Below are 14174 nucleotides of genomic sequence, written 5' to 3'. Positions count from 1 at the left end.
TTTAACCAGATCAATCTATCTGAGGCAAGTTTTTAATTGAATTGTTTCAAAATAAAATCAATTATATCGAAAATACCATCATTGTAGCACAGTAGTTTTTATTTTTTTTTATATTTTTTTACTACAAGGCAAAAATGACCAGCACATGAAACACATGCTATGATTCGTACATTCAGTTGAGAGAAGTTTTCTACCAGTGATCCTTCAGGGACCACTGTTCTCCAGCTCCATTGTCCAAATGGACAGTGACAAAAAAGGCAGTCTATTCACAGCACACAACACACACGTGATGGCAGCAACAATGATCATTCCAATACAATATATGAAAACGCTTTGAATTTTGCAAAGATGTGACCGTACAGTGTAGTAGAATGTTCTAATCATGTTCCGTTTTTATTATTTTGATGTGGGAAAAAAGAACAGTGGGGTGAACTTTATTAAACTAAAATGTGAATGGATTTGCCATTAATTGTTTGTTTGTACACATATTTATTGTACATTTGATTAACTTGCAAGAAATACAGGGAATCTGGAAAACTCCACCTGCACTGTTTAGGACCCAGGTATTTCTCTCTGAGTCACACTGGTTGAAGTTTTGGCAAAAGATGTCCTGGATCCATTTTAGGTCAGTGAGTCAGATCAAATCTGACCAGCAACCACAATTTATGATATAAATAGAAACATTGTTCAGATTAATAGTTACACCCCTAGTTGTAAAATAACAATAAATATGGACAATGTTGTGTTAAAACACTAAATGAGCTAGTAAGACTAATAGTTTGATGATTTTATATTATCAATTGGTTGTTAGATTTTTTGAGTATTTTTTGGTAAATCATTCCCTCAGAGAAGCATCAGTTTGTTATTCTTTTTTATTATAAAATGGTGTTTACGTTCAAATTACCTACAAATGTATTCATTAAACTGCACTCAAAGCATGCTTTCTCCCTACCATGCTTGATGGTGTTTGTCATTTTTATCAATTGTAGATATTTTATCTATTTATATCTGTTTTTTATTTTAAAAACCTTTGTGTTGGTCATTTATCTGGAGAGAAAAAACAACAACACAGAATGGTTGGACGTTTGGTCCATCCATAGTTGGAAATTTTCATATATTTTTGGCAATTGGAGTAAAACTAGACATTTCAGGTTTCCACTTATCTAGATTATTTAATAGGTACCGGTACTCCCTTATGCAAAAAGTAGTACACCTGATGCTTGAGTATTAGTACAGCAAGTATACTATAGACCACATACATGTAGTGTAGGAAGTATACTAACTGAATACTTCTTCAGACTAAAGTTTAAGGTTAAAATATAATGATAGCATATAAAAAGTAAATTTCAAATATACTGCCTCACTTTTAGTTTCATACTTGTAGTACACCTAAATAGACTACTTTTTTTGCAAAGGGACAGAGAGCAAAGTTACATTACTTGTGCTCAGTTCTCTGTTTGTTGGAGTGCGGGTCCGCCTGGGCCTCCCTAAATCTCAGTAACATGTCTGCTTGAGTGAGTCACAGGCCCAAAAAAAAAAAAAAAAAAAAAAGCAAGGACCACACACAGAGCGCTGGAGATCAGTACTACAAGCACCTACAGTATATACACACTATAAATCACGCATACATTTAAAGCATACAATGGAAGACTCTTTTTCATTTGTTTTCTTTCTCTGAATTCCATTTCCCTCTTTGCTGTGCTCTTTACCGTCACCGCAGCTGTAAAATAGCAGTCAAATGATATGTTTAGGTTCAGGACTTGCGTCACAAACCTCTATACATACACTTCTATTGCATTTACATTACAAGTACCCAATTTAAAGTTTTCATATAAGGAAAAAGAAGAAGAAAAAGAAGAAATTTAACAAAAACAACAAATTAAGAGGCAGTGTTTTCCTTGGTGCGGAATGCAAAAATAAGTCAGTTTTTCACTATTCCAGATCTTCACAAAACAGTGCAAACACACCTTGTTAGTGTTGATTAAATTAAATTGATAATTGTGCATTTCAAGTATTACTTTAAAACCAAAATAGATTTAAGGATTTGTATGTAATATAAATATCATTTTGGATCCATCCAACCCCCCCCTCCAACTAAACTTTTTAATGTTGATTGCCATTTTTAGTGTTATGTAAGACTCTTCCAGGTCTAATAAATCCTCTTTTGCAGTTATTGTTGTTTCGGAATAGAAACAGTACACAATGTAATACTTGAGGCATTCATGACAACAAATGATAAAGAAATGTTCGTGTAGAATCCCAACCAGTTCACAATTGCAAACATTGCTAGTGTCCAGAAGGTGGCAGCAGATGTTTGCATCTTACAGCTTTTAGAAAGATGTATTTTCTAAAAAAAAAAAAAAAAGCATTCTCTTTAGCAGTCACTAAAAGCAAGTGCGCAACACGTCTTGGAGCTCTGGATTTGGTTCAGCTCCACGGGTCTGAGCGGTGCCTGGCGTTGTAGTTCTGCAGCTCAATCTGGTCTTTGATCTGATTGATCAGAATCTGAGACAGGAGTATGCCGACCAGCTGCAAAAGAACAAACCCCTGATTGCACCATTTAATCTCTACTTGTACAAGTTTTGACTTAAGTATTTGCTTTGCATGCTATCCTACCTGTGGTATAGCCAGTCCCAAAGCAATGCCTCCTATGATAAACAGGTTGCTGTGGATCCAGTTCACCAGTTTGTCTATGCAGCCATCAGTATAAACGTACTGTCCTGCTGTGATGTAGTCCAATTTTTGCATGCCCTCACCACACATGCTGTTGAATAACTCCTACATACAAAGCAATAGCTTAAAACTCTGAAAAACACACACAAAAGTCTAATTTGGAGCTAACCTTGACTTTGGTTATGATGCAACAGGAGAAAGGGACGGAGCAGCGCTCTCTGCTCGGATTTTTCTCGCTGCAGTTGAAATATATGTTTTGGGACCAGTCGGTGAAGGCCTCACCACCACAGCAGCGGAACTAAAAGACACAATCAATCAACTGATTTTTTTTAAAGTAAATATTAAGTTAAAGATTCTCATGACAGAAGAAGGTGGTCAACTACCTCTTTTTGGCCATAATCGATGAGGTTTTGCAGATCAACGTCATCTCTGTAGTGGATGATGGATTTGTTGATCACCTCTGTTACTTTACCTCTTGCCTAAAAATTGGAGACAGTTAGGCTCATTTGTTAAACAAAATAAAACCAAGTCAGTGTTTTTGCCCTCTTTAAAACCACTTTAGGCTTAATTTAACAAATTATTTTCATTTTTTTGAACAGGTTGCTTTTTAAAAACCAGAGTTTAAGGCTTTCAAGAAATGAAAGACTTTTTTTTTGTCAGAGGTATGAGTTTGCACACAGTTCTTCCTTTTTATTGAACATCCCATGAAACTTACTACTACAATTCAAAACCTATAATCTGTTGACTGACAATATTAAGTTACACACACTCAATTAAAAACAAAAATCAAAAAGATAAACTAATCACTTGTCTAAATTTTCAATAGCTGTAGTTGGAAACCATGTTTTTGCTAATAAATGAGCTGTTTCTTTTTTACAATCCTCTGATGAAGGTAAATTACCTTATCGGAAAAGATGAAGCCCATGATACCAGCAGTCAGTTGCAGAATGAAGATGACTGTCAGACTGATGCAAAACTAACAGAAGAGAGAACAATACGCCTCGAGTTAGGAGAAGAAGTGTTTAGAGTAGAATCAGCATCTGCACTGTGGCTTCTTCATAGAAGCCTTAAAGCAGAGAAGGGGTTAAAACTTCACTTTTTTGTGCTGTTATAGCTCTTTATTCTTTGCTTGAGCGGTTTATAAAGTAAAGAAGAAGATATTGGAGGCGTCCCCTTTTTTCTGCTTAATTTCAAGCCCCTCACCTGTGCGATCTTAGCCTCAAGCATGTCATGTGATTTGAAGGAGTTCAATTTTTTTCATTAAACTCCTAAACAAACACAGAAATAACAAGTTTCAATGTTTTTTTTAGCACTGTTATAGATACAAAAAAGATTACCGTCTGCAGGAGGCAGATGTTTTCCCGTAAGGAGCCCACACAGCCACAGAAGGTGACGATGAACATGAAGATTCCCACAACCATGAGCATGACAGCAGGGTCAACTGTCAGACATGCCAAAGCGGTCTCTGCAGCAGAACAGAACGTAGAGCTTTGAAAGCCGTTTAATAAAAACAAAAGCGATCCGTTACTGTTTTTCAAGACAGAAATTCATTTGGTTCCTCCTGAGTCATCCGATCAAGTACCTGCTTGCTTTATCAGGCGAGCATACACACCGATCCCCACCATCACAAAGGAAATTACCTGAGAAGAAGAGGGAAATAAAAAGTGGGATTGTTCACATTAAATACGATGAAGAATCATTTCTTATATGTTCCGTTTTGCTCAATTTACCACAACACTTCATCACAATGACGTGGAAGGCACAGAGAAGGAAATTATGAGTCACACATGCTGTACCTGCTTTAAAAAAAATCTAATTTAAACTCATTTTATCAACCCTCAACAGGAAATGAAATGAATGAGTAAGGCATCCATCATGATGGTAAAGTTATATAAAAAAGGAAAAAATTCCATTTGACCAACCTGGAAGTGATCTGCACTGTTCTAATAAAGCAAAATAGGCTCTTTCACAGGCTTGTCCTTTATACAGCCTCATAGAATAATAGTGAGGCTTCAGAAACACGCTTCCCACCCTGAATGAAAAGGATCCAGTTACCATTACAGCCTGTTGAGGTGGGAGAAACAGAACCAGCCTGGTCTATCATTCTGTAAAGGTTTCTGTTAACTTATTTAGTTCTGATTATATCAGAACAGGGATAATGCAGATGTGAAAAGAAGCAGTAGTTATATTGTCATAGGGTTTCGTAGACATATCCTAATGTGTAGCCTAAGGCAGAAGAAATAACTATACATTCCAAGCTGCAGAGCTTCAAGTTTTTACACAGCCTCGTCCTGTTAGAACACGGCAAAGAGTCTAAATAACTTTCATTTCTGTGGTAACATTTTCAAAAACAAACTTTGTTGAAGGCGATCAAATGCACCTTTGAAACTATTCCTAATCATTTGTTTAAACTACACATTTTTAAAAGAATTATTGCACGTGTACAAACAAAGTCTGTCTAAATTTAATCTGAGAAGAGATCAGCAAAGAAATCTCCTTGTTAAGGTCAGCTGACTCTGAAAACTAACTTTGCTGTGTTTACAGTTCTGACCCCTGATCATGTTAGACCTTAGTGATCAAATTTTGTGTGATGACCACTTCTTATCTGTTGGGTTATTTTATTTTTGCCTGTGCGGACATATCTTTGCATAAATGGAAGTTTCAGCACTCCCCCTTTCCTGGAATTTGGTCAACTCGAGTTAAAGAGCAACTAATCCAAACACAAAAATGCACACTTATCCCACTTATCTGACATGGTTGGAAGACTGAAAAATAACTGGGAAACCCATTTAGCAATTGAAGCCTTCATAAAAGCAAACTTTCAAATGTCAGTGCAACGTGTCTTCTCCTGAAACACAAATGTTTAACCATGGGAGAAAATAGTTGAATAGCTTACCCAGAATATAAAATTAAAAACAAAAAGCAGATACTTCACAACTGGACTGACAAACGTGAACTCCGCGTCGGATGTCGCTGCGTCTTTGCCATTTCCCATTGTGATCAAAAACACCTTATTTGTCCAAGTTTGCGCACAAAAAAACAAATCAAAACACCGAAAAAACGTGTTCCTCCTTCGTCAGTTCGGTGCTGACAGCATGATGAAAAGATGCTGCTTTGATCTGAGGGCTGTTTGTTGCATGCAGTCACGGCAAAGCGCCGTCTAGGCGTGTTTAAAACACGAGAGGGTGTTTTACGTTTTCTTGCCTTTCACTGAGCGCTCATCTGGAACAAACATCTTCATAGCTCGGCTCGAGTTGTGCTCGAGTAAAAGTTTGTTTTGCTAAGTAGAAGTTGACGTCAGACTATTTCTTTTAAATTAAATCCTATTTGTTTAAATCTTTAAAAAAATAATCATTACTTATAGGGAAGCCACGAAAAGAAGAACTTTTTCTTTAAATAATAAAACAAACAATTACTGGGTTAGTATAAAATGTGCATTATAATTGTCTAAAGATGATAATAAATCATAATTATTTGACTGTAAAACACTGTTGTGTACCCTTTTGTTGTTGTAATTAAGAGACGTTGTTGTAAAGCATTTTCTTAAAGTAACTATATTCCCCTTTGAAAGCTAAAATTAAGATTCAGATGAAAAATCATAATTAAAAAAAGATTTTAAAAAAAGCAGGGTGTGCTTTTGTTTTGAAGGAAATTGCAATGTCTCGATTTTTCACAACATCCGCTTAATCCGGAAGTGATTTTTTTAAGCGTTCCAAGAATTCCTTTTATGTTCCTCATTTTACATGTTTACCATCCACCGGTATGGCGTTGAGTTACAAAGGTTTGTGCGAGTGTTTTTGTTTTTTATTTTGGCCGCCAACATCGCATTTCAACACTAAATAATGCACATTTTAAAAGAAGAGGAGTCCAAAGCTAATGTTAGCTAACTAAACGAGCACCAGTGTGTTGTGTACAGATATTGCTTGTTAAGTTGTTTTCTATGCTTATCAACTTTTAGACAAAATACTTCTCATTTGCAGGCGCACGTCTTCCTCCTGCTTCTTTGCAGCTGCTTGTGCCTCCAGTGAGACTGATGTCTGCCTTAGCGTGGCAGGTAGCTCAGGAGCACAGTGTGCTTCAGTATGATAAACTGCTGGACTTCATCAACTTGGTCATGGAGATTGTTCCAGAGATTCTGAATCCCATTCAGAAAGCTCAACTCATCATGGGTTTGAGAGCAAGGGTAAGGAGTTACATTCAAGTTACTTGTGCTGTTGTGGTGATAGTGGCTAGTCTAGAGGATGATGACATCAAGCTCAACATAGTAGATAAGGTGTATTTGTAGATAGTGGAGATTAATGTTTTGGTGTCTATTACAGCTAGTTTTGGAGCTGTGTCACGTGGATGGTGTCACCAACCTAAAGACCATCCAGAACCACCTTGATAAAATCCACTCCTGCAGCTCTGAGCTGAGCTCCATTGATCAAATGGTGAGATTTTCAAAAACAGACGTTATCCTCTTTTCTTCACAAATTAAGCTTGCAACTAATGTCTTTTTTGTTTCTAATCCGACACATTAAATTGAAATGCTATCAATTAAAAAGAAAAGAAAACCAAATGTCTGAAATTATTTTCCTTATTTTCTAGGAAAGCAGTGAAATCCTAAGGAGTTCCTATAGAAACTTTGCCACTCTGGTGCAGAAAATCTTGAGTGTTCCATTTGAAAAGGAGACATTCTTTCATGTAAGTATGGATATCTATGAACTAAACAACTGAACTTTTACATTTCTTTGAAAAAGAATTTTTTTTATTGAATTTTAAAAACATTCTGCTTTGAACCTAAATATATTAGACCTTGTTTAAATGTTAATCTGTCTCAAACCATCTTTGGTTTGAAAACTGTTCTCCGATAAATTTTAAATAACAAAATGTAGATCAATAACAGTACAATTTTCTTTTATGTTTATAAAGTAACAGAAAATGTGTTTTTTGGCCTGGAAAAAAAACAAGTTCATAAACAGAAAAATAATTTGAGTATTTCAGGAATCCTCATTGCATTCTCCAGTGAAGTTTGATCAATTAAGCATTTTTTTTCTTACTCAAACCTTGAATAATGTATGTTCTAAACATGCCCATAGGAGGTTTTTCCTAAAAAGTATGGCTCTGCCTTCAACCAAGGGATCCAGCAGCTCGTGTCTGTGTTCTTGGTCAGACTGGAGCAACTGCTGCCTGTACCAGATCTTCACGAGGTACTCACTAATCTGTACATTTAAAGCATCACAGTGGTTTCATCTGTATGACAGATTTAGAGTTATGTGTTTAAAAATTATTGGCAAACATTTGTTGTCTGTAGGAAATGACAAATATACATTTTTGAGGCATAGTATTTGTGTGTTAAGAAGCTTAAATAAGCGATTTTAAGTTTGATTTGATAAATTGCTAAGATGCTCTATGTATCTTTTTTAATAGTAAATGTCAAATTGATACATTTTTTAGACCTGAGATTATGTTTCACTGACCTACCTGTGTTTAATGGTCCTTTAAGACATCAGCGTTGCTCACTGGTTCATCTACACCAGAAGAGTTTTCGCGCAGTCTGTCTGATCCTGTCGCGTTAAAGACCCTTCTGCTTCATTACAGAGAGCGGGGGACTCTCAGCTCAAGTCAGAACAAAAATTCTTTCTTTATGATTTTCATAAATTGGAGAACGTTTACATTTTTGTGCCAAAAACTAACTCAAGTTAGGACTTTTTTGTTGTTGTTTTACAGCTCTGACCAGCAACGAGGAAGACATCATTCTGCACACGTTGGCTCACCCACCTGAAGAAAGACTCCCAGTAAATCACATTGAAGGTGATGACGATAAATATGACAGCGATGCGAGGACGTTGGCTTTGGAGGACGTGGACGAAGACCTGGCTGAAAGCTTAGAGGACACCTCAGAAGACTGGGGTCCGAAAAGGGAGTCAGGTCAGTCACAGGTCAGAGTTTGTCTGGAGTTAATCTGTTCAGTCTTTCTCATTTGCCGTGCTTGATACTCTTTTCAGATCTTGTATCTCACTTGTACATCTGTTCCGAGTGTTCGTTTACACATTGTTGCATAAAAAAGATTCAAGAGCACATCCAAAAGGAGCATCAAAAAACAGGGATCAAACCCAGAAGGAAATCTTCAAAAACAGTGAGTTTGGGTGCAAAGATAAAAAAGAAAGACATAGAAAAGAGCTCAAAGAAAGAGAAGAAAGGCACAATGAAAAATAGCCCTGACAAGAAACTGAACTGTGAGCAGAATCAAGACAAGCCGGGAAATAGGAAATCCCAAAGAAGAAAAGAACCTACAGGGGTTGATAAAAGGTTTCTAAGCACACGGCCTGAGAACAAAAACTTTTCAGAAGAAGAGACCAGATGTCAGACCTGTGAGAAGGTCTTTGAACACCCTAATCAACTGAGGACCCATATGAGAATCCACAGCTTCCGATACCACTGCAGTCTGTGTGAGAAGGGCTTCACCAGCCAGTCGGGGTATTATCATCACCAAAGACTCCACAAAAAAGGACGAATATTTAAATGTGATCTGTGCAACAAGGGATTCCTGTGCAGCAATTCCCTAAACCAGCACAAACGGCTCCACGACGGCCCCACCAATTTGTGCAACGTATGCGGAAAACACTTTAGCAAAAACGGTTTTGTGAGGCACATGCAGATGCATAAAGGAGAGAGAAATTACCTGTGCACCACCTGCGGGAAGTCGTTTTTCTCCTCGGGGGAGCTGCTCTTGCACAATCGGTCTCACACAGGCGAGTTGCCCTATACCTGCATCCACTGTGGGAAAGGTTTCTCCTGCAAGGGTCACCTGACTGTGCACCTGCGCTCTCACACAGGGGAGCGGCCGTACGCCTGCTTGGAATGTCCTAAACGGTTTCTGACTGTCAACTGTCTAAAGAGGCATGCTCTCAGTCACACAGGAGTAAAACCTTTTAAATGTACTAAGTGTGAGAAAGAATTCTCTCAGCAAGGCAACCTAAAAAGGCATCTGGCAACTCATAAACCTGACAAGTAATTATTACTTTTTGATGAAACAAACCAATGTTGAATTTGTGTGAAGAATTTCCTTGTTTAAACTTTATTCTTATTAAAAAAAGGGAACCTTTTTGTATATTTCCATTTCTTCTCTTCATTAAATTGTGTCAGATTCAACATTTTCTATTTGTTCAGTAACAACAGCTGAATCAGATGAGATAAGAAGAAAAGTTGTGATACAATTAGTTCTTATTTAGCATTTGATCTAACATCAACTTACAAGATAGACGATCCTTGTATTCTTGTTTTGCATTACCCTAAAATGTTCAACATTTTCTCTTATAATACACTATTTTAACTTTATTTGGACTGTTAGCGTAGTCAAATCCAACTTTTGAAGTAGAAAAATTCACAATTACATAAAACAAATTCCATTATGAAAGATATTTTAAAATATTGTGCCCCATAATAAAAATAGAAACTTTTAGAGAGTTTGCATTCTTTTCAATCAGCCTTAAAAGATCGGATTTTATTTGCAAATAGTAATTTATATTTCTGAAAACCAAAAAATTGACTTTTTATTTTATTTTACTTTTGTTAAAAATAGCACAAACAACTAACTTTTAGTTGTGGGTATCGTATTCACTTATCCTAGGAGCTTCTAAATGTATGTTTTAATGAAATCTAAAATGAAAAAAAGTATTTTTTCTCTTTATTTAAAAAAAAAAACTGAAAATAGTTGCTTCATATTTCTGCACTTTGTCTGCTCTTGCTTTATACCTGACATTCATAGCTCGTGTAAAACGTTTTTATGAATCCAATGAGAAAACAATAAACAAAACTGTAGGAAATGCAATTTATTTGCAGTTTTTTAATAACATCATTCCTCAGATAAAAATGCAATGTTACAGGAATATACATCAGATATTAATTTAAAACTTGCTTTCAAGGGACCATACAGTCTAAATATACTTTTTCCTTTTTTATTTACTGGTAGCGTGCGTTATAAGCAAGACAGACTCTGTCACCAATGACAGACTGACAAGTTACAGATACAAACTGTACACGATATATTTACATATCAACTTTTTTTTTCCATTTAACTTTTTATTGAAAATAGGAGTAGAAAAAGTGATTGAATTAATATTCTGATTTATTTAATTTGTATTCTTTCCCTTTCTAAAATCTAAAATGAAAAAACAAAAATGAAAAAGAAATTCTACCTCTAGAAAAGAACGAGGAGAAGAAAAAGAAAAGGGTATGTCAATTGTGAGACCATGCTGTCCTCTCCGAGGAGACAAATGGTAACTAAGGAAACCAAATGATGTTGGGCCAGTGTCACTTAGCAACCTTAGAACCAATGAAATACGTCCTGCTAGAGGAGAGGGAGTGGCTTATGCTTAAGAACTCAGTTACAGAATGACCACCTGCCTCCAAAGCTACTGCAAGCACAATGACACACTTTAATTCATTATTTTGACCATAAATAGTGCTGTTATTAAATACTACAATAAATAGTAGCGTCACTACTAATATTACAAGAAATTGGTCTCTTTGTGAACGGCTTTTCTCCCAAAAAAACCCAAATAAAATATAGGACTAACAGACTTCTCCCTGACTTAAAAGAAATGAAAACAAACTGCTCAGTCCTGTCAAAGGCCCTTTTACACTTTTGCATGAGTAGTGACCGATGACGATGGACAGGATCATAAGACACTGATGAGTGGGCGTGAGTGGAGCCGCACAGCTCTGGCACTTTCCACAAGCCATGGTGGAACAAAGCATTCAAGAAACACTGCTGTGTACTGATCTCCTCAAGACAAGATGCAACTCACCAAAGAAAAGAATGCTTTTATCCATTAAAGCTGCATTTTTCCGTACATACACACAAGGCGAGCTTTCATTTTCTAACTCTTTGTGCTCTAAAAAAAAGTCAAATCACTTCAGGGTTGAGCAAAGCAAATACGTCAATTTTCTTTCAATCTAAAATATATTTCTCTGTTTAACTGAAAAAGAAAAGCACCTTTTCCAGACATGAGTATGAGCATCACTGTCTTTACATTCAAAGGATAATTTTGTAAAACTAATTATCATTTGAGGTGCATTGTGATATACAGAAATGGCTGTATGCAACAATAAGAGATAATGAGCAGGCAGGCAGAAACATTCATGGTTTTAATAAGAGCAGGCTTTTGAGACACCAGAATCACATCTTATCACTGCTGCCACACCCATCCTGTTCGAAACACTTCAGTAAAAATCGGCCATTATCACACGCAAAGGGTTTGGGATTGCTTTCTAAAAATAAAAACTGGTCTTCTGGATTTTTTACAATTTGGGGTTCATCAAGTTTGCATAACTCTAAAGAATTAAAGGCTAAACACAAGGTTTGTGAGGACACATCAAAACAGTCATCCTAAGTATTCATGTAAAGGTGCTGCTATGTGAGCTGCTACACAATTAATACATTTGACTTTTTCTGTTTATAGCTCTTTTATTTTAAAATATTTTTATCAGTCAAGCACCAATCTCTGATATGATGGCCCAACAGATAAAACAGGTCACGCTTCCTGTCCAAGAAAAATGCAGTAGGAGAGTAGTACAAACTAATATGACTCAATTTGTCCAGGTAATAAATATAATGTGCATATTGTGTGTTAATGCAAAAAACTCTCACAAACCCTCAAAGCATAATTCCTGTGATCATACACTGCTGAACAGAGAAAAATGCTGCCTTTGTCATGCAATTCAAGAACTTCTTTCTCTAAAACTCTTGTAAAAGCAGCAAACTAAGATTTTTTAGCTAAAACAAACTTATCTCTAACCATAACTTACATTGGAAGCCTTTTTAGTCGGTTTTTAAAACCTCACATAGCCTCTGAAATGGGATTTTTATTTAAATCTGCACCATACTGCCATTTAAATACATATTCTTTATGAATTGATAACTAAAATATAAGATACCTTCTTGATAAAATTGTATATACTAGTAATATATTCTGCAATTTCCTCTCTGTAATCGTTCAAAAGCTTTCATTGGACTTGAGAATGACAGTACAGACAAACCAAGAGGATTGTCTTAGTGTCCAGGGAACCAAACTTTCATTTAGATTCCCTCATCAACAGGCTAGGGTAATTCCTACTAGAAAAAAATAACAAAATATATATTTAAAATAGTCCTCTTAAAATATTTTGGTCATAATCACAACTTTGATTTACAAGAATTTATGATATGCTTCTCTGCAGCCCTGACAGATCCACATACGGAGGTTTAAATGGAAAAAATTACAAATCTACTAAAATCTGTAACTTAAACACACACTCCCTAAATGGCATGTGTTTAGAACTTTTATTAGTGTTTAAAATCTTATTGATATAAAGCAGCTTTTCTCCACAAAATCTCCTCACTTCATGTTTGTGGCGCCGTGTCACCTCGGCGGAAATGACCATCAGCTCTAGAAATTCCTCTGCAAGTGCTTTACAAGCTGAATCCAACACGCTTTTGCATATATGAAAACAAGTGTAAATGCTTTTAGATTTTTATCTTTAAAAATATAAGTTCATATTTAAACGGATGTAAAAAGAACTGGCCAGGTGCTATGAACTACGTCTTTGCTTCCTCGTCTGTATAAAAAGCAGATGAGCGGCTTTTTCCTACACATGATGTAGTTCAAGTCCTCCAAATCCATTTTGTAAGAAACATAAAAAAAACAACGAAACAAAGCTACACTGTTTGAATAACTAAAAACTAATAAAGATCCAGTCCTTTAGGAGGAATTTTTGGTTTGTTGCTGGGAAAATGTGTGTGTGTTTTTTATTTTTCAAAGGTGTGCAGTATTTTGCTGATGTCGGACTAGCTGAGAGACACAACTCTCAATGCTACAGTAGAAGGATGACCAGACGAGGACAGGCTGTTTGTAGGTTGATGAGTTTAAGACTTTTCTCCACAAAACATAAAAAAACACAAGCACAGACTTGTTCAACTCCATTTGCAGCGTGGATTCAAATTGTCCAGCAAATCACATTTCCTAATAAGCACAAATGATGGACAGATCTTTATTTTTAAAATCCAATCAGTAAATTAGCCTTTAGATTTTTACATTTTTCTTGAATGCAAAACTCCAAAAGCTAAAAAAGATAATTCCTAGGTCCTAAAGCCTGCTGAGGATATTCCATCGCTTTTTGGTTAAAAATACTCTCAATATAATGGAAATCCAAATTTTCCTAACTACATTTCCATCAAAGTGTCCAGCCCGTTCCTTATTCTAAACTGTGGTGATTAAATATTGTATGTTTATAGATATTTTTAATTTATATATTATAGAAAAATATACAATCAATGGCTAGTGGTGAGACAAAATGTCATCAGTTAAATAGGACCAATATTTTACATCTCTAAACCCATGCACATGAGACATTACTTTAACACAATTCAAAAGGTCAGATCTTAAATCAGCAAACTTCCAGCCACCCTCCTCCTCCTCAAATCCTCTTTTCAAACAGTTGTCCCTCGAGTCTTTACAAGACCACCAAACAGATTCAAC

At 36.0% G+C, this 14174-nt stretch overlaps 2 protein-coding genes across 2 annotated transcripts; one reads left to right on the top strand and one right to left on the bottom strand.

The window, feature by feature from the left end:
* Positions 1-81: 81 nt before the first annotated feature.
* Positions 82-5939, bottom strand: tspan33a (tetraspanin 33a). Its single transcript, XM_004083034.5, has 8 exons — positions 5570-5939; positions 4256-4313; positions 4011-4138; positions 3575-3649; positions 3057-3152; positions 2843-2971; positions 2617-2778; positions 82-2529 (listed from the first exon to the last, which is right to left on the bottom strand). The coding sequence occupies exons 1-8, from the start codon at positions 5666-5668 to the stop codon at positions 2428-2430; spliced, it is 849 nt and encodes a 282-aa protein (XP_004083082.1). The 5' UTR covers positions 5669-5939; the 3' UTR covers positions 82-2427.
* Positions 5940-6338: 399 nt separating this feature from the next.
* On the top strand, positions 6339-9774 carry LOC101173757 (uncharacterized). The gene is made up of 8 exons (XM_004083155.5): positions 6339-6454; positions 6654-6856; positions 6993-7103; positions 7261-7356; positions 7752-7862; positions 8159-8276; positions 8383-8583; positions 8661-9774. The coding sequence occupies exons 1-8, from the start codon at positions 6436-6438 to the stop codon at positions 9668-9670; spliced, it is 1869 nt and encodes a 622-aa protein (XP_004083203.1). The 5' UTR covers positions 6339-6435; the 3' UTR covers positions 9671-9774.
* The last annotated feature ends 4400 nt before the right edge of the window (positions 9775-14174 follow it).

This window comes from Oryzias latipes, chromosome 23 (genome assembly GCF_053564925.1).
Source record: "Oryzias latipes strain Hd-rR chromosome 23, Olatipes_Hd-rR_3.1".
NCBI classification, from domain to species: domain Eukaryota; kingdom Metazoa; phylum Chordata; class Actinopteri; order Beloniformes; family Adrianichthyidae; genus Oryzias; species Oryzias latipes.
Note: the sequence above shows the minus strand (reverse complement) of the source record. Positions and strands in the feature narration are given on the sequence as shown.

What these genes read in the sequence shown, in the direction of transcription:
- tspan33a (XM_004083034.5), bottom strand. Translation starts at nt 5,668, where the DNA reads ATGGGAAATGGCAAAGACGCAGCGACATCCGACGCGGAGTTCACGTTT. An exon ending in TTTTTAATTTTATATTCTGG is followed by an intron (nt 4,314 to 5,569) that starts GTAAGCTATTCA and finishes TCTTCTTCTCAG; the next exon opens with GTAATTTCCTTTGTGATGGT. An exon ending in TCGCCTGATAAAGCAAGCAG is followed by an intron (nt 4,139 to 4,255) that starts GTACTTGATCGG and finishes GTTCTGCTGCAG; the next exon opens with AGACCGCTTTGGCATGTCTG.
- LOC101173757 (XM_004083155.5), top strand. An exon ending in AAAAGGAGACATTCTTTCAT is followed by an intron (nt 7,357 to 7,751) that starts GTAAGTATGGAT and finishes ACATGCCCATAG; the next exon opens with GAGGTTTTTCCTAAAAAGTA. An exon ending in GGGTCCGAAAAGGGAGTCAG is followed by an intron (nt 8,584 to 8,660) that starts GTCAGTCACAGG and finishes TACTCTTTTCAG; the next exon opens with ATCTTGTATCTCACTTGTAC.